Below are 27,673 nucleotides of genomic sequence, written 5' to 3'. Positions count from 1 at the left end.
TAAACCAACATGGACAGATGATAAAATATTTAAGACAACACTTTAAACTACATATTAACTAACCGCTTAGTATCCAAAGTGGTCACCTAGTCATGGGTTTCCGCAAAGGTAATTAAGGGGTTATTGGCTAGTAGATAATGTTTTAATGGTTGGGCACCGGCCCTTTATTGGATGTTGGTGCCACTGAGGACGACAAGGATGGCCTTCATTATGACAGGGGAAAGCACTACTTTTATTTAGTTTAGGGTGCCAATTGATTTTATTGTAATGTGTTTTTTATTGTATTTTGTAATGTGTATTGTTTATGCTTCTCAATGGGCAAAAGCGCTATTAGCTAGATCTGGCTAATAGGGCTATTGCTCATTACTGTGTGTGGTAGTGGTGGTGGGAGTATTTTATTGGGGGTTGTAAAGGGCATATGTGATGGGGTAGTTGCCCCTGGAAGAGTAGTTAGGCCTCAAGGAGGGGGGATAGCATGAGGGGGGTTTAATCCCTTTGTTACCTTAGCGGTTAGTCCCCCAATTTTTTTTAGCAGCCTGAGATGCCCCCCATCTCTATATTTTGGACACAAACTAATGGACTCCTGCAGATCAAGGCTGTTACTGCAAATTGCAGTTAACGTAAACCTATGCCGTTACACAAAAACACACTTCCATAATATATACACGTACACCGAGAAAGACATACCTGACACCAAGAGAGGAACACATATTGTACACTGGCCACTAACACTTAGATAAGTCCACAAACACAATTATAGCAGTCACTTAATCCATCTATCCCAAGGGAGAGGGGTGCTGGTGCTTTGGTAGAAAGGAATACAGCCAGCTGTACAGTATCTCCCCCTCAATCCTGTTAGTATTAAAAGTTAGTGCGCTGTTCCCCACTCCCCCTCCACTCCCACGTTATCCTCCCTGTTAGTAACAGCACCAGAGAACTAGTAAAGCTGCTGCCCGAACAAAGCACAGAAGTGATGCAAAAAGTGCAGGGGAGAAGTGATGCAAAAAGTGCAGGGGAGAAGTGATGCAAAAAGTGCAGGGGAGAAGTGATGCAAAACATGCAGGGGAGAAGTGATGCAAAAAGTGCAGGGGAGAAGTGATGCAAAAAGTGCAGGGGAGAAGTGATGCAAAAAGTGCTGGGGAGAAGTGATGCAAAACGTGCAGGGGAGAAGTGATGCAAAAAGTGCAGGGGAGAAGTGATGCAAAAAGTGCAGGGGAGAAGTGATGCAAAAAGTGCAGGGGAGAAGTGATGCAAAAAGTGCAGGGGAGAAGTGATGCAAAAACTACAGGAGAGAAGTGGTGCAAAAACTGCAGGGCAGAAGTGATGCAAAAACGGCATTGAACTAAAATGGTCGCTGAGCTGCAGTCCAAAATTTAGAGGGATTGTGCTATCTCGGGGATTGTGCTATCTCAGGGAGAGTAAGCGTTGTTGGGATTTCCCCTATTATGTTTTAGGTGAGTAGAATATAAGGGGAAAAAAAGGTACTTTGGTTTCCTCAAGGTAAGTGGGACACCACTATCAGATTCTAATACCCATTCTACAATCCAGTGTCCAGCGGTCTGACAAGTCTTATCAAACTCCCACTGTCAACTGAGACACACAACGACTCCCAACACAACGACTCCCAACACAACGCGCACAGACTTCTGCATCCGCCTTCAACACCCAGCACCCAATCTGCGAGGCTTTGCAGCCCGGTGTCAAACTTTAAACCAATGAGACCCACAGACAAAGTGCTCCCGCCTCCGCCCAGTGCAATGCAGGCGCTGAACAGCCCTCCCCTATCTGTGAAGTTGATCTGCCTATTGGCCGGGCTCGGGCACGCCCGGTGTGTGCATGCTAATCTGCAGGCTGTATGCTAGTCTCCATATCCCGCTTCTTCAAAGGGTACCGATGAAGTAGAGACCGTGCAGGGATCTACAGTATAAGTATCGCTGACAGGACAAGGACAGGGGAATATGCAGCAGTGGAAAGCAGACGGCATCCGATCCACAAGGCACATAGGCAGCGTGCTACTGTAACATATCAAGGCACTTCAGAGACGGACAGGACATTGCTTCATTGGGAGCCCTGCAATGAGTTGTCTGGATGTTGTGTATCATCACCAGACTTATGGAATGCACCAGTATTTGCCTAGCACAGCGGCAGCTTGTACCACAGCCTATTACCATCACCAGAACCAGCAGGTGAGCTTTTACTTTCTATCCCACCAGTGTTGTGCCTTCACAACATGCTGATCCCACTGGCTACATCATCATTTACTATTATACTCATAACGAGTAATCATATCAGGTCATGAGAATATGCACTTTTTTTTCACGTACCGTAATAAGTATTTAGATTTTGAACATCAATGGGGCAAAAGTAATGTGTGTGTCTAATTAGTTATTGGCAAACCCTTCACTGCTGGAAATCCAAGTGGCATATTTGTAGAGTAGCACTAGTTTTGTTTTTTTGACACCCAGAATAACTTTTGTATTTGTAATCCCCCTTTTTTTTTAAAGAAAAGGGGATTTATTTTAGAATCACCTCCCTTCTTATGTTTAGAGCATGAATATTGCCTTAATACTGTATTTCTAAATTACAGTCCAAAGAAGAAATGTGCCCCAAATGTGTGTAACATGTACATCCCTTTTTATCAGGCAAAGTACCAATCTTTCTTTAAGCCACTTTGACCTTTACGTAAACTTTCCCACACTGATACCTGTGTTATATACAGTAGGGCCACTAAGACTGTACAATAAGAAATACAGTACCATATTGCAACACACTATTCTTATATTATAATGAAAGTTACAGTGGTGATAAATACACACTACAAGGATTAGAAAATGTATTTTTGTTGTGTGAGGGCAGTGTTTGCTGAGTCCTTAGACAGGTGGTAGGTTGAGTGGAGAGTAATACAATGGGTTTCTATTAACATTGGGCAATGCTGTGACAATTCTTGGGCAAAACAAGTTACGCAACAAGAAAAAGCTGATACCACCATTCTTTGACTAGATCAGTGGTTTCTAATCTTTTCTTTTTTTTTTTTGGTTAAGGAGCCCTATAATTATTTTTGGAAATTCTGAGGAACCCCAACCCTCTCTTATAGCGCGTCTGAGATCAGTTGCATTCTAGATTCTTCTGTATTTGGTACAATTTTCAAATGACCTGAAATTTACAGAGAACCCTTTAGGGATGCCCAGGGAACCCAAGGGTTCCTAGCAAACCTGGTTGAAAAACACTGTACTAGCTAACAGTTAACAAGACATATGAAATGGATATATAGTATGTCCTTTATGTGTAGTTACAGATAGTGATACAGTACATTTTGTCAAAGCATAATTAAAGTCATACATTTTGTACATATAATTGTACATGTATGTAGATCATGCTTCTGTAGATATGCATGCAAAGTTTTAGCAATTAAATGTGCTTTGGGTAATTTATCCTATAACGGTAAAGGCACTAAGGTAAAGCAACATTACCTAGTAGTGATCTATATTTTCTCGACTATATGTAAACACAGTGGTATTTTGTATCAATCATAGAAAGGTGCATTTTTGCAAGTTATGCCTATTACTGTGTAAAATGCATTTGCTAATTAAAGTTATATTTTACAACGATTGGCAGCCATAGAGGTTTATGCCACCTCAGACTTGGTGGATTTATGTGCCACTAATGGAATAAATGCCGCACCCCCTGTTTATTTCTGCTATCAAAACTCCCCAAATCACTGACTCAAGTGAGGCAAAATAATAGATACAGTAAGTAAAAAGATAGATTGCTGTGGAAAAAACTAAATTAAAAGTTAGGGGCCTTATTTAACAGGCAACCAGGTACAAAAAGGGCATTTGTTCAACCTTATTAAAAACAGTTGTTTAGCCTCAATTTACAGTAACCCTGACCCCCCTAATATGTCAGTGTAACCATTACCCTATCCAGCACTGTCAGAGTCCTAATAATCTGTGAGAAAATCATTGGCAGCTACAGTAAGTAAGGGAGAGGACAGAGGTTATAGGCTGCCGGGTAAAAATACACTTTGGAAATGCCTCTCGTAATGCAAGTTACATAGAAAAACCGTTAATTGTGACCACGTGTAACCTCCTGGGTGATGGAATGTGACTCAGACACAGCATCACCTAGAAATCTGAAAACAACCTGTCTGATAGGGTCTGTCATGTTGTGTCTACTTCTACTTTTCCGAAGTAGGGATTTTTGATTTTTTTTTGTGGCAATGCTTGCTGATCTATGAAATTCAGGTGACACCATGGATGATTTATAAAGTACATTTATTTGTTCGTCTGACGCAATAGTTCTGTTAAATGACAAATACAATTTTCATTTAATACCAAACAGAATACATTAAATACTACTTGTACATGAAAATAGGCATATTCAGTATGTATGTACAGTATGTCTGTGTATATAGTACATACATTTGCATGTAAATAGCTTGTCATGCATGTATCTAGGTTTTGTGTAAATATACAGTATTTAGTAGATTGTAATATTACACCTGTATCACTACAGTTGCCTTTTTGTTATATAACCTTTACTAAAATATGTATGTTTTGCTGTTATGTTATGTAAATAAATAAAATAAAAAAACTTGTTTACCAGAATATTGCTTTGGCTAACAATTTATTATTGTGCGAAATATGTATCTGTGCCTTGACAGCACATTTCTTTATTCAGTTAGATATAAACTAGTAAATGAGTAAAACTCTTCAGAATGTTTTGTCCTGAAGACACAACAATATCTTCTGTAAGGCATTATTTTACATGCAGTGTAAGGGTAATATGTCCTACAAAAGCAGTAATGCAGTAGGTTATATCTGCTATTGTAAGGTACATTGAATTTAAAAAGTATTAAGAAATAATGTGTTTGCCTTAAATATATTAACATCCATTAGCTCATATAAAAACAAAGTACATTTGATATAATGACATATTTATTTAGAAACTGTATGAGGCAGTAAGTATAATCGTTACATTCTTAGCAGGCTGACAGCAGCTTCTGAGCATGCACAGTGCGTGGGTGAGGTGTGGCTAATAGTAACTTGGCCCACATAGAGTCTTTGGAGAATACATTTTGTGTTGTTGTTGCATTCCTTAAAGTTTTATCATTATTATGCATGAAGATCATTCTTTACATGGGAAGTGTCCCTTAAAACATCTTGCCAGTGATTTAGAAAACAGCAGTGTAATTCTAAAGCTGTTTTGGCATTGTATTAGCGTACTGTAAGTGATTATTTGGCATATGAATTGATTTTACGATATGGAGGGATTTAGTAATCGTATATAACTTTTGCTTCGGTGCACCCATGTTTCTTAAAGTTTTGCATGTAAAAAAAATCAAGTTTGCACAGATTTGGGGGTGGACTTGTGACATTTATTCCAATTCTGTCACCGTACAAAAGGCTGACAATGTTTTAATTGATTTTGTTTTTGCATTCAGATCTAATAGTGGGGGCTTTTTCCTATGTGACTTTTGATAATTTTCCTCCCTATCCTAACTTTTTTTCAAATGAACAACTGTTGTCATGTCACAAAAAAAATATTTGTATCCTGCTAAATTATTTACGAAACTAGTTTGACAAATACTTGCAAACAATGCTTGAACACATTACTAGGAGATTCAAGGTTACATCCCACATAGCAAAATATGATGTAATTACCATAGGTGAAAGCATCCAACCATGCAACACTTTCACTAAAACTTTAATTTTTGTGTCATCATTTAAGCAAATGTAGGTCTGGAAGTCTGTTGTTCAAACATAACAAGAATTATAGCAAAACACGTGGGGACTGGAAGTACGGGTTCGGGGGAGTTGCAAACCCCCCTGGGTGCATACATTTTTACGTTATCGTAATGTGTGTATGTTACTGGTTTTGTATGTACAGCACCCCTCCCCAAACAATTGTTCCTGCACTCCTGGCTACACATTTAGCAGACGTTATTTGTCCGCAAACATGACACATTGCGTTGAGAAAATGACGCACACATTACCATTTGTTTCAACAGAGCTGCATTAAATATCTTGTCAAGTATCATGCCAGCAATGCATCGCGTTATTAGAAGTAATGACGACTGCTAAATATCTAACCGAGGACGATTACTGCAGGAATCCCCCATGCATTGATAGAAACTGAGTTTTCAGAATATTTACACTGGTGGCATTACCAAAAAAAAATCAAATCATTATTTATCTGAAGTTTTACCTTGCTTATTTTATAACAAAAAACAAAATAAGTAAAAAAAAAAAAAAAAAGCAAGTGCTAATACATATTTAAATGGATAAAAAGAATTACAAATCAATCTTTTGTTTATTGTACTGCAGTGATCAAACATTATGTACATGTTTAGCATTCACAGTATGTGTGTGGGAGAAGGCATTTTCCTTTTGACATTTTCAGCATAAACTTTGGTCCCAGATTATGTATGAGTGAATACACTGTAAGGCACAATGTTAAATTGTAAAACAATTCTTTCTTCTAATTTCTGTTGTACCACTATTGCTCATAGCAAACTTCAGCACATGCATTGTGAAGAATTTGATCTTTTTATGAAAATGACTGAAATATTTGGTCATTTGGAAGGCCATACTTTAACAACTGCACCAGATGTTGGCTAATGTATTAGGGTTCACTGTTATTTAGTGACGCATGAAGAAAGAAAAAAAGAACAGTGCATTTATTCAGCTGAGAACTATTTGTGGCTATTTTCTTAGCAGGCCACTACACTGCTTCTTGCTAGAAAAGATTATTGACTAATTTCTGAAGATTTTGTGAAGATTGATCTTCTGTTTTTCAGATCTGTTATCTAAGGCTTTAGATACTATTGGGGTTATGTATCAGAGTCTCCTGTGTGCAGAACTAGAGCAAAAACATTCCACCAAATGTATCAAGGAAAAAGCTGCTAAAGATGCAGCAGTCTTTTGCTCCAGGTTTGCTGCTTGGACACTTTGATGCATAACCCCCTTTAACTTAGACCTATAGAATATAACAAATCAAATATTTTGTGGTGTACAGTATACTGACTTTATCTAATCTGTTTTACCGGGCACCACGACTACCTCTGCTGAGGCACCTTACACATGTGCTGCCATTTTGACCTAAATATACAATATATATTATTGTAATAGAGTATGAATGCTACAGCACTTATATATATTCTTATATACATACTGATATGTGTGAAAAAGAAAGTGCACTCTCTTTGAATTCTATGGTTTTACATATCAGGACATAATAACAATCATCTGTTCCTTAGCAGGTCTTGAAATTTGGTAAATACAACCTCAGATGAACAACAACACATGACATATTACACACTGTCATGATGTATTTAACAAAAATAAAGCCAAAATGGAGAAGCTATGTGTGAAAAACTAAGTACACCCTTACTGCTTCCATAGAAATTAAGATGCTAAGTAGCAGACAGGTCCTGCTAATCAAATGCCCTTGATTAATTGATCATCAGCAAGTGTGACCACCTCTATAGAAGCCGAAGTTTTAGCAGTTTGCTGGTCTGGAGCATTCAGGTGTGTGTTAACACAATGCCAAGGAGGAAAGACATCAGCAATGATCTTAGAGAAGCAATTGTTGCTGCCATACATCTGGGAAGGGTTATAAGGCCTTATCCAAACTATTTAAAGTCCATCATTCTACAGTGCAAAAGATTATTCAAAAGTGGAAAACATTCAAGACAGTTGCGAATCTTCCCAGGAGTGGACGTCCCAGCAAATTCACCCCAAGGTCAGACCGTGCAATTCTCCGAGAAATTGCAAAAAACCCAAGAGTTACATCTCAGACTCTACAGGCCTCGGTTAGCATGTTAAATGTTAAAGTTCATGACAGTACAATTAGAAAAAGACTGAACAAGTATGGTTTGTTTGGAAGGGTTGCCCGGAGAAAGCCTCTTCTCTCTAAAAAGAACATGGCAGCACGGCTTAGGTTTGCAAAGTTGCATCTGAACAAACCACAAGACTTCTGGAACAATGCCCAGCCAGATTTCCCGGGGCCCAGGACTAGAGTGACCACTGGTCCGTGTCCACTCCACCCCTGTGTCACAGCCCCCCTTATCTCTCACACCCCCACCTCTCTCTCCCCCCCCAACACTCCCACCTTTCACTCCCAAACCCCCACCTCTATCTCCCACACACCCATCTTTCTTTATCTCATACCCCGCCTCTCCCCGGACTCCACACTCAATATCCCCACCACCCACAATACATATTAAGCCTCCCAAAACACATAATAACCACCCAATCTCCCCAATACTCATACTAATCCCCACAATACACATTAAGCCTCCCCAAAACACATAATAACCACCCAATCTCCCCAATACTCATACTAATCCCAACAATACACATTAAGCCTCCCCAAAACACATAATAACCACCCAATCTCCCCAATACACATACTAATCCCCACAATACACATTAAGCTTCCCCAAAACACATAATAACCACCCAATCTCCCCAATACTCATACTAATCCCCACAATACACATTAAGCCTCCCCAAAACACATAATAACCACCCAATCTCCCCAATACTCATACTAATCCCCACAATACACATTAAGCCTCCCCAAAACACATAATAACCACCCAATCTCCCCAATACTCATACTAATCCCCACAATACACATTAAGCCTCCCCAAAACACATAACCACCCAATCTCCCCAATACTCATACTAATCCCCACAATACACATTAAGCCTCCCCAAAACACATAACCCCCCAATCTCCCCAATACTCATACTAATCCCCACAATACACATAACAACCCCCTCCCCCAATACACATAATTACCCATTAATAAACATAATACCTCACCCTCACCTTGGAGGCCTTAGTGGGTGTACTGCCTATGATGTTTCCAAAGCTCTGTACACTATACTTTCATCTAGAACTCTAGAACAACATTTATAACATTTATATTTCTTAAAATACTTCTATAGTGCAAGCATGATACATCTGAAGTACTGTATGCTACAACCTGTTATATTTCACTAGTATTATGGAATTACTACACTTCAGGCATGTCAGGACTTCACAAGACCTTCTGTATATAACGATTGCTAGCATGCAAGTGCAAGGAGGTGGAGGGATGAAGGCTCATATTTATTATTATAGACAGAGAGGCTGTCTTCTCAGTGCTGGAGAAGTTTTAGTCCCATTCATTTGAATCGTGCTGAACACTTCACGTGACTTCACAGCATATTGAATAGGGGCCTAAGAAACTAATTTATTGCAGGCCACTTCGGCACTTAAGGTATACAGAGCCAGTTTCATTCTGCCATGCTGTAGTTTGGCTCTTCTGATTTTACAATACAGAATGTAAATACATACCGGTGGCATGCCTTGATGTCTACGTTTGTGACAGTGTGATAAAAAGTTAATATTTTTAAATCTGTTCCATGCTCAATATATTTTCATGCACATTCTAGTTTGATGTGTTGGAATGGAATTGAAACTATTCTTATAGTGAGTTCTGCCAAGATGTTCTGTGATGTCTGCATTTGTTTTATTTTTTTATGTTAGCTGTTGGATTTTTCTTTAGGATCACTGCTAAGCTGCACTTTCTTTTCTTGCTTTGACTACACATATACAAGTTATGTGCTCTGCGTATTACTGCATACATTTTTGTTCAGTCTTATAAGGTATCATACAGCATGCTTTGTCCCATCATTGCATGTATATGATGCTAATCATTGTTTGCATGAATTAATGTTTTAAGACAATATGCAGTAGCAGCAGAATTGCCAAATGTGATGGTGGGGGTTGCGATAACAACTTCTTAACATAACTGTATTTTCTTACAGAAGAAAATAGCTGTATATAATAAGATGCAGGAAGCGTTGGAAATTACTGTCCCAGCTAAACAAGAAGAAGATGAGAAAGAACAGCCTGCAGAGATGGAGTACCTGAACTCTCGCTGTGTCCTCTTCACATATTTTCAGGGAGACATTGGGGCAGTAGTGGATGAACACTTTTCAAGGGCATTGAGCCAAACCAGTAGCTTCAATCCTGAGAATACCTCAAAAAACAAAATAGGAACCAATTCTTTATGGAAAGGTAAACACAAGTCATATTATTCTTCATTGCCTTCTCTATTATTACTGTAAGTACCACTACAAATATTCAGTATCATATCAAGCCCTATTTTACATAGGAGAGTTACATGTTCCGTCAGCTTCAGATAATTCTACTCTTGATTATTAACCCTTTGCTTTTGGCAGAGTTCTATGCATTTTTCAGTAGAACAGAGAATTGTATTATTATAAGATCACTGAAACTGTGGAGTCATTGCATTATTCATCACAATTTTTTATTTGCAAGAGCAATTCCCCCTCCCCATTGACCCTCCCCCCCCCCCCAACCCAAATAAAACTACAAATATGGCTGTGTGGTCACAATAGAACCTCGCAACAGCAGTTTTCTATTGGCTAGGCGGACCTTGGCTGCTGTTTTTTGTCCACCAGGCAAATATTTGTGCCTGATAGAGAAACAAAGTTGTGTCTCTAGAATTGGGGATGCCACAAAGTTCGGGGGACTGCTGATTGTTCCAGAGGAACCCCCGGTTCAGGTTATGCAAAAAAATAAAATAATAAATAAAAAAGTGTGGATTGTGCCTTTAAATGTAGCGGTTTAACAGAGCTAGTACCCAATGAAAGCAGTATATATTTTTGCATTTGTTTTTGTGATTTGGGGAGTTTGACTGGTTTTAGGCAAAAATGTGTGAAGATCTTGAACACAAATGTAGAATGTGTTATATGTCTAAGTACATTTACTTTATTGCAAACCAATAACATATTACTTATTGAGGTTTATGGCCCTGTTACATAAACTCAAAGCAAATACTATTTTAGACATCAAATACTCTTCCCATGGGACATATGCCTTAAAATAGCTGACATTTCACTTATAATTAGAAAAATGAGCGAGCCGAGCCCCGAACAAGGAAAAAATGCTTTAACAGGCTTTTATGTAGTAGAAGATTTTGTCCATTCTTGTATATTTTGCCTCCTGTCTTCTGGCTTTGCCTATAAAAGGCATACTTATTGTTTCAAGATCTAACTAATTTCATGCAAAGGACTTTTATCTATTTGTACACAGGGCATGGTTTTGATGTTTATTAAAACATAAAGGTAACTTGACTGAAATCAATACAGCTTAAAAGGTGATAATGAGGTTCAAAGCTTTTGTGCTTGTTTATGTATTTGATCCCTTTAATTATTGTTAATAAACTAAGTGCACAGAGTTAGATACTTCGTTGTTTTTATTGAAATAAATGCTTTATTCATGTTTTATTTCAATACTAATATTTTGGACCTTCATTTTCTTTTTGCAAATACTGATGTATTTTCATTGATACTGCAAATCAGGCAGTATGTCCCCTGAGCATGTCCTGCACTTAAAAGCCGATGTGTGTTAAAAATCATGATTTTAATCTCAGGCGTCTGAGTTGAATAACCTTTACACTGCAGTGGGCACTGGGGAGAGCTTCATTTTAAACTCCAGGACAGATAATGGTTCAAATGCCTATACAGTATCTCCTGAACAGACGATCAAATTGGAAAAATAAAAACAGCATTGGATAGGGCAAGAATACATCTCTTAAAGTAAAAAAATTAAAATACAAAAACATGGTGATTAACACGGACTCCCTCTTTAACATATTTACAATAAAATAAAAGGAGTTTAAATATGTTCTTTTACATTTTCAGAGAGCTCATCAATTTCATGCCAAAGGAGTAGTTTTCCTCCATCACTTTGGACAAGCTCATACCAGCCACCAGCTCCGGCATGTTTGAGTGGAGTTCATCCAGACTTTTCAACAACAGCCACTGGCACTTTCTCGACTTCAGACCATAGCAGCTGGCCTGTGGATAGCTTGCATCAGACTGTACCACCTCCTCCACCTGCTGTGTCAGAGTCTTGGCATTATCCATTGGCTTCACAGACAGGCCCTTCATATGCACACATGCATGATGTTTACATGTATCACCACCATGCTCATCCACACATGCACCATCATCACCACCATCATCACCCCAGTTCCCACTTAGACCCGCGGTATGGACCTCTGCTAATGCCCTCGGTGCGTACAGCAAGAATTCCTGCTCCACAGTGTGAAGTTACAAAGACAGATGTCACTACTGCCACCACTGCTACCTCAGCATGGGCTGGAGCATTCCATGGCACTGTTGACATTGTTCCAAGTTTTGGTTTTGAGACAGGTAAGAGGTTTCCTTACTGAATAATGTACTTATTTAGCATTGTTGCACTGCAAGATTCTACAACAAAGATTCCCATACTTAGATATCATATTTCATGTGTTGTAAGTATAACTCTGCTTCTGCTGGCCTGTGACCAAAACATACTGTAATATGTGCACTGGTAAATAATGAGTAAAATAACCTTTCACCTGAGAGAATAATGTTGTGTTAAACCTGTTTTTTTCACTTTGCTACTATTTTGTGTGTGGTCTATACACACACATTATCTCTAGTGAATTACAGGCATACCCCGCATTAACGTACGCAATGGGACCGGAGCATGTATGTAAAGCGAAAATGTACTTAAAGTGAAGCACTACCTTTTCTCACTTATCGATGCATGTACTGTACTGCAATCGTTATATACGTGCATAACTGATGTAAATAATGCATTTGTAACAGGCTCTATAGTCTCCCTGCTTGCACACAGCTTTGGTACAGGTAGGGAGCCGGTATTGCTGTTCAGGACGTGATGACAGGCGCATGCGTGAGCTGCCGTTTGCCTATTGGGCGATATGTACTTACTCGCGAGTGTACTTAAAGTGAGTGTACTTAAAGCGGGGTATGCCTGTACAGTACTTAAGACCAGATTACTCCGATGTAGTGTAGCTGACCGCTTTTCTGCTGGAACATAATCTTTGAATTAATTTTCTTTATGGGCAAAAAAATGGTATAGACACTTGTGTCATATTTCAAATACTGATGCTTTTGCACCTCAAATTGTAAATCCATATTTTTTCTTTTCTTCTCCTGGCAGCCTGGTGCCAAAAGGCAACAGTTAACAAACCTTTGTGGTTATCTAAATTGACTAGGTTGCATATGGTGAGTTTGTGTTTATCCCAGTTTAACATGAACCCTAATCCCCTTGATAGTTTATTAAGTTTATTAAGAAGAGGCAGCAAGGATGTATATATATAATAGGCGCCAGAAACGTTTGTAGTACAACTGTCTTTTATTCGGGTCCCCAAGCACAGGGACCGCTTCTACACTTATTGACAACATTATACTGTGTTTTTTTATAGCAGACATACATGAATACAGGACATCCATTAGTGCCCACTCTTAACACACTAATGGAGATACATTGACTTAGTTGCTCTACTTAGGTGTGGACCTGGCCCCCCTTTGTTGCTTTGGTACCAACATTGGTATTACCCGGATACACTAGACCCATACGGGAGTCCTGACTGATCCTTCTCAAGTGAACCAATACCTTTGGCCTGGTTGGCAACTGCCACTTCCATACAGACTGCTGAGGGATATTAATACAGATCTGCGATTAAAAGCTGATCCACCAACACTCTTTCCTGAGGCCCTCTGTGGCGTGCCGTATCCCTATCCCTTGGATTTTCAGGACTCCACTGGCCTTCTTCTGAGATCCTAATTTAAAGGCACTGTCCCTGTCCACAACATAATAAGTGAAACAAAAAATCACGTTTCACCAATTACGGCTTCCTCAGTGATACAATTATATGCTGCATAATTTAAACTGTTTGTGTATTTGCACATTTTTATACACCAAAGCAGACATTCAAGAGGACTTTTATAACCAGAAGTGGATCTCTTTAAAAGTATTGCAATACTACAGTATATAACCTTTTTCTCCTTTTTACATCAATGGAGAACGAGTTAAAACACATTTAACCCAAATCCTTTTGTCTTGCACACAAAATGAGATTGTAATCGTGAATGTTTCAATTCTTTATTTTTATTGTCTTAAACTTGTAATAAATGGTATAGGATTATTTGAGATACTGTTCAAACACCATTATTAATTATAGGAGTTGCCTTCATATTTCTGCAAGAATTATAGTTTTTCCCACCTAGACATTTCACCTCCTTCCCCCTCTCTCTGCCCCTTTCACCTGTTAATTAGCGCCACAAGACTAATCTTCTAATCTAATCCTTCTACTCTACAACATAATAAAACAGAGGGGCTGGTCTGTGCTAGTACTTTATAATCATCCCTATCTACTCTCCCTGAGGCTCCTCTAACGTAGCCTCTTCGAACCTTCCCCTCCTCTCTATACTCTATACTTTCCATGACATCATGATCCCTTTACAACACAGGGTGTGTCCCGATATACTCCAACCCTTTAGTAACTCCTTAGCATTACAGAAAATAGCATAACCAAGAATTGAAAATGACTAACATTGTCTGTTTGTCACTCCTTATTTCTCAGATAGCCTTTTCCCTCTGAAACTTAAATTGTAAACCTTTCCATTGGCCACTTCTTTTTCTCTCACCTGGTGCTTTCTACTTGACCTGTTTGTATTTCTCGGTGTAGAGATGTGACCTTTAATACTCACTATATTCATGCATTGTATTACTTTAGCAGCACAACAAGTTGCAGTTTATTTTTTATTTGATTACATTTGTTTAGTTATATGATTGGAACAGTGGTTCTCCGGAGCTGGACTGCGTTCATTTCAGCTCTGGTGACCCCAGTGTCCCAAGATATTTATCTCTGTAGGGGGTGCTGGTATCTCTGCAGGAACTACCTCCAATGGGGATTGTTGGCGCTAATACAATGATGGCTTTAAATGTCCGGCATCTTGCGGTCCAATAAGAGACGGTGATGTCATCCTGTGCGGCTTCCTATTGTCCATGTGACGAGGGGCATTTAAACATGAAGGCGATACCGGCATCCCCTACAGAGGTTCCCTGCCACTGAAATTAACACAGTTCAGCTCCCTTCTTGAATCCTATATAAAAAAATAAAAAAACTGCCCCGTGTGCTACTGAAGTGTTGCTGTAAACCTCACAGGCAAGAATTCTTGCCTAGTGGACATAAAATGCCTGACGGGTCCGACTCACCAAGAGAAAGTTGCAACATCATCGGTAGAATGCATTATGACATTCTATTGGTGACCCCTCGGGGGTTAAAGTTTTTATAGTTTTTTTCAAGAAAATTAAATCTATTTTACTTGTAAACGGTGGTTCAGGTAAGGTTAAAAAAAGAACATTTGGGGGGCATTCCTCCTTGGATTTCAGGACTTTACGTTCATTTGATCTTCAAGAGGTTTATAGTGCTGTACGCTATTTTCTACACCCCACAGCAATATTTTGCAGCAGTATTCGCATATACTCAAGAGGCTGCAACAATGGCTAGGCTATTTTCATACAGAAAAAAACAAAGCCTGTTTTAATGCATTTGTGTGGCCCTGTCTGCAGTGTAGTGTCCCTCATGAGAGCATTAAAAAAAAGAAAATAGAATACCAGTTTTTCAAACCAGCACTTGAGATATGCTGGGGTAACTGTACAGATGCAGTCTCCAATTCTGTCGCTTCAACCTGTCGCTGCCTGCGGTTGAACCCAAGCTGCACCATGCAGTTCAGGTAGAGAGACTTAATGGCCCATCGGATTAATACAGCTGGGGTCTCTGCGTTTGAATGGGTCTCGCGCTGTGTGAATCCTACCGGACTTCACCTCTCTGTAAGAGACGTGCAGTAAGAGATAGATTGAATCAGTCACTCTCACTGCGCAACTCTAACAGGACCCCCTGTTTTCCCAAGTTACAGGCCCCGTTTATGGGGTGCCGGTATCCCAGTGGCCATGTTTAAATTCTCCCGGCGTCACGGCCCATGTGATCGGGAGATTTAAACAAAGCCTGGGGATACCGGCACCACATAATGGGGCCTGTAACTCAGGAAGCAGGGGGTCCCTGAGGCTAAAATGAATGTGGTTCCGCTCCGGAGACCCCCTGCTACAATACTGTATTATTAAAATAAAATAAAAGCATCTTCATTATCTTAGCGGCTAACAGCTAAGGTAATGAAGGTGTTAAGCCAGAGCACCTGCTTTATTGGGGGTAGAGGGGGTGATTGAAGGGGTAATTGCCCAAGGGTGGTGGTTATACCTACCGGCAAGGTTGCGGCAAGGGTTAACCCCTTCATTACCTTAGCGGTAGTAGCCGCTATGGTAATGAAGGGGTTAACCCCTCCCGCTATCCACCTGAAGCCTGACCACCCACCCTAGGGTAACTACCCCTTCACCCACCTCCTCTACCCCCAATAAACATTACAATACAATCACCAATACAATACATTGAACAATACCCCAAACAAATACAGTACAGTAATGGACAAAATCCCTATTATCCGTATCTGGATAATAGCTCATTTGCCCATTACAAAATAAAACATAACCAGAACATGACCAAGCCAGTATATAGTAAATGAAAGTTGTACTTATCTCTGCCAGGATGAAGGCCGTCCTCGTCCCCCTCATCTTCCTCTTTTTCAGTGGGCACCAACAGTAAAATAAAAAAAACGAACTACTGACCACTAACTTCTTAATCACCATAGCGGTTATTAACCACTATGGTAATTAATACTCCTGCTACCATGCTCCCCGGGGCCACTAGACCCACCCCCAATAAACTAATTGATTGGCACAGTGGCACACCACTGTGCTAATCGATTGGTTTATTGGCATTTTATTTTAAATTCAAATTGAATGTCTTTTTTATTTGGTGCTGGGTTTTTTTTATTTGCAGCTTGCACATTGACTGCCATCGTGGCAAACTATGCCCATAAGGCATGGTGTGCCACTGTGCCAATCAATTGGTTTATTTGGGGTTAGTTGCCCTGTGGAGGGTGGTTAGGCCATCTGGATGGGTAGCGGGAGGAGGGTGTTAGCCCCTTAATTACCATAATGGTTAATATTTGCTATGGTGATTAAGGGGTTAGTGGCCAGCAGTTAGTTTTTTTATTTACTGTTGATGTCCACTGAAGAAGAAGACGAGGGGGACGAGGATGGCCTTCATCTTGGCAGGGGTAAGTACAACTTTAATTTACTATATGCTGGCTGAGTCATGTTTTGGTTATGTTTTATTTTTTAATGGGCAAATTAGCTATTATCCAGATACGGATAATAGGGATTTTGCTCATTACTGTGCTGTATGTGTTGGGAGGGGGAAGAGGGGGTTGTAGTACTGTTTGTATTGTAATGTATATTGGGGGTAGAGGTTAGGCCTTGGATGGGTAGTGGGAGGGGTAATCCCTTCATTACCATAGTGGTTACTACCGCTAAGGTAATGAAGGGGTTAACCTCTCCCGCAACCTTCCCGGTAGGCCTAACTACCCACCCAGGGGCAACTACCCCCTTCACTCACCCCCTCTACCCCCAATAAACCAGGTAGTCTGGCTTAACCCCTTTATTGCCTTAGCGGTTAGCTGCTAAGGTAATGAAGCTGCTTTTATTTTATTTTAATAATACAGCAGGGGATCTCCGGAGCTCAACCGCATTCATTTCAGCCATGGGGACTCCCTGTGTCCTGAGTTACAGGCCTGTTATGGGGTTCCGGTATCCCCCAGCTTTGTTTAAATCTCCCGATCACGTGGGCCAGTAACACGGGAGAATTTAAACATGGCCACTGGGATATCGGCACCCCATAACGGGGCCTGTAACTCGGGAAGCAAGGGCTCCCCGGACCTGAAATTAATGCGATTCAGCTCAGGAGACCCCCTGCGACAATACTGTTTTATTAAAATAAAAGCCCTGCGATCGCCTGTTAGAGTCGTGCAGGGAGAGTGACTTATTCAGTTTATCTTTCACTAGGTGTCTCTTACAGACAGGTGCGACCCGGTAGGATTTACACAAGTCCCATTCAAACGCAGGGACCTGCGCTGTGTTAATCCGATGTGCCGTTACAGCCTGCTATGCACTGGCCACGGTGACTTGCCGAGTGTTTGGGTTATTTCCCCCAACGGCTAGCGACTAAAGTCAAGACTGCATCTGTATGTGCTGAAAGTTATCTCATTATTATCTAGAATCACACTTCACAGCACTAGAGTGATCTGGCCATGTTGATCATTAATCAAAATAAAGACACCTTTTGCCATTTGACAACACCTTATGGATAATTCAATAAATACAGATTTAGCTAATGTTATACAAAGAATACCACGTTGTAATGCAGATTATCACAGATTTTCCTTAGGATTCAATGTAAGTGATAATGCAGAATATCCCTAAGTAGGGTTGCCAGTTGTCCAGTATTGAACCGGACTGCCCTGTATTTGGACACTCTGTCCAGTAAATAAATAGAGGAAATACTGGACAGGTATGTCTCCGGTATTAACTCTCTGGACATAGTGACCTAACCGGCTTGGGGAGCCGTGAGATTTCCCTGAGCAGGGCTGTTGTAAAGGGGCTGGGCAGCTTCCTCCATCCGGACTTGCTGGTGCTGAGTAATGCAGCTAATCAGGAGGTGGGGCCAAGGAGAGGAGGAAACAGCATGAAGCAGTGAGAGGTAGGGGGGACGGGTGTCGAGCACGTCACACCTTTTACCATTGTGTCCAGTATTTTTGGAGAAGCCACCTGACAAACCTATGTCTAAGGGAACTTCAGGGGCCGGCAGTGCTATACCATAAGATGGTCACCGGGGCTGGAAGTAGTCCTATGTCATAGCACCGCTCAGTAAATATATCCCTTAAGCTCTTTGCTGTCATAGGGACTTACAATGCAATGTAGCAAAATGCTTTGCAGGCCTCACTGACCACCAAGGGTTAAATAGTCCACAATCTTATTGTTTTTGAGGGGTCTTTATCTCTTTATAGTACCGGAACTGAGGGGTCCGTGGTCCTCGACCTCCGGAGAGTCCCTGATTGCCGAGATATAGGCAGTTTACTCCACAGGCTAGTATTGCACAGTACTGCTTTAAATCAGTATGTTCTCCCGACTTTGGGGAAGGAAAGGGGGGGATGGAGGAATGTAGAAAATTCTGAGCACTCTGAAAAAAAACTTTACAACACTTATTTTCTTTCCATTTCTCATAAAATAAATATTAAATCCCAGAGGCTTCAATCCTTTTACTTATGTCAGAGGAAACAGCAACCATATTCAAGTGATTAAAAACAATGAATGCTAATGAATGAAAGGGAAAGGAAACTCGCCGATGTTTTATCTATGTGACTGCACTAGGTACTAACCTTTACTGACTGTCATTCCAAGCAGAGTAACAAATATCAGTGCAGACAGGCTGTATTGTGTGCATTAACCTGCACGGGCTAACTGCATTTACAGAAGATACAACAACTTGAATTGTAATAACTGTACTAGTACTATTCCTTAGAAATTGAGTATGATAAATATAATGTGAAGCTGCAAAAGTCTTATATTGCCAAAGTATCTTGTCATAAAATATATGCGTCACGAGTCTTCAAAACATATGCCTTTTTTATTTTGTTTATTGTGTGTGACCTACAACAAATTGCACAACATCCTTGGTTCACCTGGGGACAGATTACATACAAAAACAAAATCCTTTCCTGTTCGATGACGTGTCCAAAAACAAAATCAATGAATCAATAAATAGAGTTCTGTAGGTAAACATTTCAATGCATCATTCAGAGAAGCCTTTATTTCAGGGGGGGCTGAGGGGGGGGGGGGGTTGTCTACATACTGTATAACATATGGTACCTGACACTTTAATATAAGGAATGTAGATGTATTAGATTAGCATTCGTTACAAAAAACATTGATCTCTTGGTGTCTCTGATTGATGTAACTTGGAAGAGTAATTTAGCAAGAGAGAGCAGTGAAATGATTGCCTTACTGTACACCCCAGTGTTATGCCTTGGTTCATGTGTCAGCCACCTGTTTGCCATATTACTATAGTCAATATCAGTCAGCGCCTATCCTTATTGTTTGCAGAACTCGTTTCACTTTGCTCGGTACGCTTGGCACTTGAGTCAAATTCCGATTTATTTTTCTTTCTTTCAAACTAACACCGTCTGTATGTATATATATATATATATATATATATATATATCATACTAAATAAAAAGCTTGTTTGACTAGCACGAAATAACTATTGAATAACGTGAAAACCTGAAAAGGACTTCCAAAATAAGCAATGTTAACTAAAAAAAAGGTCTACAGCAGGGGGGCGCAAACGTTTTCCCCTGCGCCCCCCTACCGGTGGTCACCTCATCCCTGCGCTAACCCCCTCCCCCCCCACCACACTTCAACTTACTTCGGCTCCGGCGTCGACTCTGGCGTCATGACATCACATTGCCATAGCAATGTGACGTCACATGACCAAATGACGCCGCGTTGCCATGGCGATGCGTGTGGAGCCACGGTAAGTAAAGGTTTACAGAGGCCCTGCAGCTCCCCCGGCATTTCATTTAATTGCCTTCGGGAAGCGCGCGGGGCCTCTGTAAACCGCGCGCCCCCCGCAGGCAGTCTCGCACCCCCCAGTTCAGTTTGCGCACCGCTGGTCTACAGCAGGGGTTCTCAACTCCAGCCCTCAAGACACCCCAATAGGTCAGGTTTTCAGGATATACCTGCTTCAGCACTGTTGGCTCAATCAGTGGGTCAGTCAAAGACTGCACCACCTGGGCTGAAGCAGGGTTATCCTTAAACCTGGTATGTTGGGCGGGGGGGTTGAGGGGACGGGGGTCTTAAGGCCTGCAGTTGTGAACCCCTGCTGTAGAGATTGTATTGTCTTATAGTCAAGTTACCCACTTACAGCAGAGATCTGCTGAGCCCTGCATTTAAGTTTTAGCACCTCCACGAAACTCACAGTTTGGAATAATTACCAGTCTGCAAGATGTCTCTTAACAGGAAAAGGTAAAGGTTATATTAAGCACAGTTTTTAGTCAGTTAAAGTAGTTAAACAATCATGTTAACAGATGTCTTAACCAGGCAACTGGGGAAAAAAAGAGTACGTGTCCTGCACAAGATGGTTTTTATCACCGATTTCACCATTAAAATCAAATTTTTATATTTGTAATAATTTTTCTTCTTTCCACAGGTACAATATTAAACAGGGTGCAGGGATTTCCTTTTGTATTATCTGACTTTGTTTTCAGTGCTTATTGTATTATAATTTCCTGTATTGTATTGTGTCTTTTGTGGAGTGCCATATAAACAAAGATATGCATACATGCAGGTGTCATATCAGATATCATACATACAGTACAATAGATGTGCCAGTTGTCACTTATCATTTTATGGGAGGATGACAGTCAGTATTTGGCTGAATAAAAAAAAAGGCGGGGTAAATCATGATCAGACCTCGTTATGTTCTAATAGTGTTACTGTAGCCAGGTACAACTCATTGCAACATTCAGTAACTGTTGTCTGCAGAATTAGGCTTACATTTTTCCCTGTTATTTTTCAATTGCCTTCTGGTTTTCATCCTTCATGAGGACTTGTTGAGATTGCATTCATGAGATCTTTATAGTACTGTATTTTCAGTATATTATTTAAGACACATTCTGGTGTTAAGAGACAATTCAGTCAGTTGAAGACAATAGGTTGTAGGGTGTCTTTCCACACTGGAATATGTCCTATGCCAGAAAACTGCTTAGTAAATACAAGCTTGTATGCTTTACCATTTATCAAAGATAATATTCACAGGTTACATACAGTATACTGTATGCTATGGCTTCGTATAACTATACTTGTTTAGCATTTGTAAATATCAAAAAGGTACTTTATTGCACCATGCATTTCTGCATCTCACCTACTACAATTCTTAGATCTGGAATAATCAACCAGTTTGTGAGTATTTTTAAAATTGGTAGTCTTGGGCTGTATTATGTGTGTATTTTATGTGAGGAAATAGATAGACTTCATTGTAATTTACTGTAGGAAATAATCTTTTTAACTATCACCCTATTGAATATACCGTTACTATAAATTAACTTTGATAGTCGAATAAACTACCCCTTTAACCCTTTAAGTGCTCCAAGATGTAGTCACTACGTCATGGGATCTGGCACTACTGGGATCTCATGACGTAGTGGCTACGTCAGGCCGAAGGAGTGCTTGTCTTTCGGTTTAGACTGTCATCTGAGTTCCTATGGAGCACAGGATGCGATCTGCAGAGAAGGCAAAAGAAAAGTGGACTCATCTTCAATTTCCGTGTTAAAGGCCACCACGGTCACATAACTGCTCTTAAGAACGGTCATGTGACCGTGCTTTGCCGGAGAGACCATTGTACTCTGGAGCCATGGCCTCGCTATTACTCAAGTGGTTAAGTGTCAAATTTTTGATTTATGACAGAAAATAATTGCTCACAAAACTTTACAATGCACTTCTTCAGATACATATTTTAGCTTCAGGAAACTTTAACAAGTTCTACTTTTATGATTACATATTTAGTATTTTTTTTTTTCTAATTTTATATATGCTCTTTTCCATGTTTGTTCTGTGTTCTTTGTAAATGAAGACAGGCGTTTCCTGCATTTCTACCTAGTTTTGGATATATACTGTATCAAAGTATTTTCCTAACAATTGTTTTTTTTTTTTTTTTTAACTTATACTAGGTATACAACATCAGGAGAAAGGCAAGGAGTCTCCTTGGTTCTGAAGAATGTTTATAACTCAGCTGTATTCTGAAGCCAGCAACCAGTACGGTTCAACAGAGAAAGGGATTATGAAGCTGTTAACAGCTTTTGAAAGAAAAGAAAATGAATATGATATGACTCCTCTTTGGTTATAACCAATTTCCAGAAGCCATTTTATGTAGTGAAAAACTTTAAAGAATGTGATATTTCCTGTGAGCCTACTGCAAATGTTCATAGTACTCACCAGTATTTTTCTAAACTGCATTTGTTATGAAACAACTCTTACAGTAACTACTGTTCTCATCATCCCTTAAGAGACAGTGGTGTTGCTCTTGTGTACTGTATCTTGTGTATCTATTTTTGTAGAAATACAGAAACTTTTTGTGTAGCAGCAAAGAGCTCTTTTAGAAAGTTATTTTTTTTTTAAAAAAAGTTTGTAAAATCGTAAAAGTTCTGTTTCAAGAACTGTGTCCCAGAGAAGCACTGGCAAAACAAAACTTTTTGTAGAAGAGAAATGGTTATTTTTAGATGTCTGTCAAGTGATCTGTGTCTTAATAAGTCTTATTTTTTCATTTATACCTCAGTAGTATTTTCAAAGGGAAGTACCCACCCAATACTTTCTTGAGAGAAAGAATGTTCACTGCTGTAAAAAAAAAAAAAACGTTTTACAGGCTTATGGCCACAATCCACATGTAATGTTAATGCAGAAAAAATACCTTTCCTAATTATAAGAAAGGCTGAATATTTTTTCTCTTATTAAATACAGACTGAATTAAAAGTCATTGTGTTTGCTAGGGCAACAGTTATTTTATTACAACCAGCTTTCATTCTCAAAGTGGACCAAATTTGAATGTGAAATATTATTGGAACAAATCTATTATCAAGTGAAAATAAAACCTGTTATAATTTATCACTGTGCTACGTGAAGGTGAAAGAAAACGGCGCTAACTCTATTAGTGTACACTAATAATATACAGTGAATATTTTGACCAAATCAATTAATTGTTAAACAGTGATATTGTGTTCAAATAACGTGATAATATTATTAAAAGGTTCAAACCCCCTGCTCAAACCCAGCTGGTGGGGACTGGTTTCGCTAGTCCCTCAAATCGTCACTCTCCAGTTGTAATCCAGGGGGAGCATGAAGGGAAAAGAACATAAAACAGGAAAAAACAATCTAAGTGCAGACAATAAAATTCAAGTGATATAAATTCTGCGTTCTTTCTTGGCTCATATGTGATGTCTACTTACAAGATGTAAGTCAAAATCAAGCGGTTTTGACACTCAATGGTCTCTGCTGTGCAAGTATTCCCACCAGGTGATAGGGTCTCCAGCTCTCAGCTCCGCAGCAAAGTGTATGTAAAAGAAATACAGACCATAGTGCAGACCAATATGATGTAAAAAAACTAGACTTTATGGGGTTTTAAAAATGAACACTTACAATAAAAACAAGTATTTCAGGCATGTACCACAATCATTGTGATCAAAGAGAGAAGATTAATTGGTTTACACTTCAGGCTCACCCGCCTCCTCCGGTGTGACTTGGTGTGGACCACCACTCTCAGGGACTTTGTACCTCCAGCGGTGGGCGCATTGATCCAGGTCTCTCTCCCCTCGTGGGTTCCCTCTTCTGTGGGTCGATCACCTTCCCATAGCAGCTGCCCGCAGGTACTGTGGAGTTCTTCACTGGGATACAGCCTCTCTGATGGATGTTTCGGCTTCACTTTTACAACGATGCGTCACTTCCGCTCCGTCCCGATACGTCACTTCCGGTCGCGGTTCTGTGAGTATCTGTCTGTAAATTTCTCCTCTCTTCTCTCTCCTCTCTGGGCGGCTACCACTCTACCGCTGGAGGTACAAAGTCCCTGAGAGTGGTGGTCCACACCAAGTCACACCGGAGGAGGCGGGTGAGCCTGAAGTGTAAACCAATTAATCTTCTCTCTTTGATCACAATGATTGTGGTACATGCCTGAAATACTTGTTTTTATTGTAAGTGTTCATTTTTAAAACCCCATAAAGTCTAGTTTTTTTTACATCATATTGGTCTGCACTATGGTCTGTATTTCTTTTACATACACTTTGCTGCGGAGCTGAGAGCTGGAGACCCTATCACCTGGTGGGAATACCTGCACAGCAGAGACCATTGAGTGTCAAAACCGCTTGATTTTGACATACATCTTGTAAGTGGACATCACATATGAGCCAAGAAAGAACGCAGAATTTATAATTTATCACTGTGTCACTTCCAAGAGGTGGGGTTTACCATTACATGTCTCTTTACTAAAACAGTGCACACTGGTAGTTGAATTAAAACATTGTTTCTTTTACAGGGTAGATACATCAGTACAGATGTGGCAAGACTTACTGTTTTCAGCACCAGGGTAAGCCACAGGACTGCATCGTGATTGCCCTGGTGCCGAAGGATTTCCGCTCCGAGGGTTCCGACCCGGAAGCACGGACCCCCACACCGTACGACCACAGCAGCACTATCTTCAGAGCGGCGGCATTAACCTTTTCCAGCTGCGGCTCTGAAGGCAGTAGCGTCGGTCTTGCTACATCTATTTGTATAGGGCAAGGGTGGCCAACTCCAGTCCTCAAGGGCCACAAACAGGGCAGGTTTTCAGGATATCCCTGCTTCAGCACAGTCAACGACTGAGCCACTGATTGAGCCTCCTGTGCTGAAGCAGCGTTATCCTGAAAACCTGACGATGGTGGCCCTTGAGGACAGGAGTTGGCCACCCCTGGTATAGGGTATCGATCAAGTACTTGATTTGCAATCCCAACATTTTTGTGATACGCATCCAAATAGTCTCAAAGTACTTGTACCTGTGAGCACAATGTTTGAGAATACAGGCTGTCTACTTTGTTTACTAAATCATAGAATTTCTTCTTCCTAGTCATCCCTTTTATTCTTCCTATTAACGGAGCCTAGAGTGTTGTTGTTTCCACGTGAAATCAATGCGAGATCACATTGATATGGTTTTGGAGTCAGTACAGATGCATGATATGTAGCAAAAAAAATCCTCCAGTTTCTGGATACTACATGTGTAATCAACACAGTGGGGATGCAGTTTATCGGAGTATCAGAGTTGTAAAACGGGTGTTCCAACTGCATTATTTCCATGGAATATAATATATCTTCATTAATAAAACGTAGTAGTATTGGCGGCCATGTTTAAAAATGGAATACATCCTTACTAAATCTTACCCATTCTTATCAACATGCATCGTATATTGGTTTTACAAGCCAAATATAATTTGGACATTGCACACAAAAAAATATTTTGAAATTGTTATGAATATAAATAATTGACAAAGGAATACAATGTTTTAATAGTTGCACACCATTTTTAGTGTGCAGAATTTTACAGATAAAAGTCATTATCAAAAAGGAATAATCGCACAAAATTCCTACCTGTGGCAGAAGTTTTTTTAATTTATTTTTAAATGTTTGTTAAAATGCACATTTTATTAGGATATGTCCCTAATGTGTATATATATATATATTTAGATATATATATGTATGTATATATATATATATATATATTGTTCAATATGTTTTGTAGAATTATTGAAAATCAGGCAACGTTTGGCAATATTTTTTCATGATAAATTTAGGAAAAATAGAAAGCATTAAAAGTGTTAAAAATGTGTTTTGCAAATTTGTCAAAAATTCTCTTAATTTCTCTATAATTTTGCTTTAGTTTTTCTTATTCAGAGACTATAACTAGGGCCCACACACACACATAAAAGTGCACCATTGGGGTTTATATATTATCATTTTCATAAAATGTTGGTGAAATTCACAAAAGTTTGCAATAATCTGGCAAAAATATTGCACCTAATACTCAAAAAAGTAAGAACTTGACTTGCACTCAACATTAGTACATATACACATATACAAATGGATAAATACGTGGAAAACATTTGAAGACCTTTAATGGAAATGGTAGTCTGAATTAACTACTGTATTAGCTTGTAAATTAATTTGTTGCAAGTGTATTGCTCCCGAGTGGGTGTTAAAACAAGGATTACTAAGCAAACCTTGTTGCGATGAAGTCTATAAACGTCTTATAACCTTTCAACCAAAGTCTACCTAGCCTGCAATTTTTATGATGATGTTTATGATGTTCCATAATGACTGTAACCTTACGTTTGAATACCATTAGAATATAAACAGCCAAAATAAAAACAAATACAGTAAGGAAAATCGGTGTAATTTTCGTTAATGTTTCTTGAGTCAATGTAAATCCACCACAGTAGACTACATGCATGCAGTTGATACCACTAGACAAAGCTGTATAATTTCCACTGCCAATCAGGAAACCTGGATTTGACATTTTTGAAGTGAAACTTCTTTCGTGGCACCTAGTCCTGATAGAGCAAAACTGGATAGATGGGGGGCGAAATGTGAAACGGAAGTGACGTCACCTAATGCACGCCGCTCCGCTCACACGTCCCCTGTCACATGCGGCGCCGCCGGCGCCGCTCCTAATCGCTGCCGCACCCCCCCACACACACACACCCCCCACACACCCGGCTGCTGACATATGCGGCGCGCCGCCGCTCCTAACGGCCCAACTGTTCCACGACCGCTGCCATGCCGCGCAGTTGTGATGGTGCCGCTGACGGACGCCACACATGCGCAGAAGCGGCTGGCAGCGGCGTCGTCCCACCCACACGCTCCTCACGCCCATTGGCAGCGTCGCCATTCAGCCTTCCACTGCCGCGGGCGTTCGCGGGCCCCTTGCGCCCGCAGGAAGCGGTGGCACACGGCGCAAACCTGGGCGCAACCCGCACGGCACGGCCTCAGTCACTCATGCCCATGCCGGGTGAATGTACCCCGCGGGAGGTGTTTGTGCGCAGATTGTGTGCGGGGTGTGTGTGTGTGTCTCTGTGTGTGTGTGTGTGTGTCTCTGTGTGTGTGTCTGTGTTTGTGCGCGCGCGCTCAGAATTTGCATAAGGGGGGGAGAGAGGTGGTGCGCAATGTTACACCCCGCCCCTGGCTGCAGCTGGACACATACACACTGACTGACCCACCCACACACTGACTGACCCACCACACACTGACTGAACCCCCACACACTGAC

At 40.3% G+C, this 27,673-nt stretch overlaps 1 protein-coding gene across 1 annotated transcript; it reads left to right on the top strand.

Moving 5' to 3' along the window:
* The first annotated feature begins 1,836 nt into the window (after window positions 1-1,836).
* VGLL3 (vestigial like family member 3) lies at window positions 1,837-23,796 on the top strand. The gene is made up of 4 exons (XM_075594002.1): window positions 1,837-2,186; window positions 9,822-10,074; window positions 11,727-12,239; window positions 22,563-23,796. Exons 1-4 carry the CDS (start codon window positions 2,076-2,078, stop codon window positions 22,604-22,606), a joined length of 921 nt encoding a protein of 306 aa, XP_075450117.1. The 5' UTR covers window positions 1,837-2,075; the 3' UTR covers window positions 22,607-23,796.
* Window positions 23,797-27,673: the final 3,877 nt, after the last annotated feature.

Source organism: Ascaphus truei, chromosome 3 (genome assembly GCF_040206685.1).
Source record: "Ascaphus truei isolate aAscTru1 chromosome 3, aAscTru1.hap1, whole genome shotgun sequence".
Classification (NCBI taxonomy): domain Eukaryota; kingdom Metazoa; phylum Chordata; class Amphibia; order Anura; family Ascaphidae; genus Ascaphus; species Ascaphus truei.
Note: the sequence above shows the minus strand (reverse complement) of the source record. Positions and strands in the feature narration are given on the sequence as shown.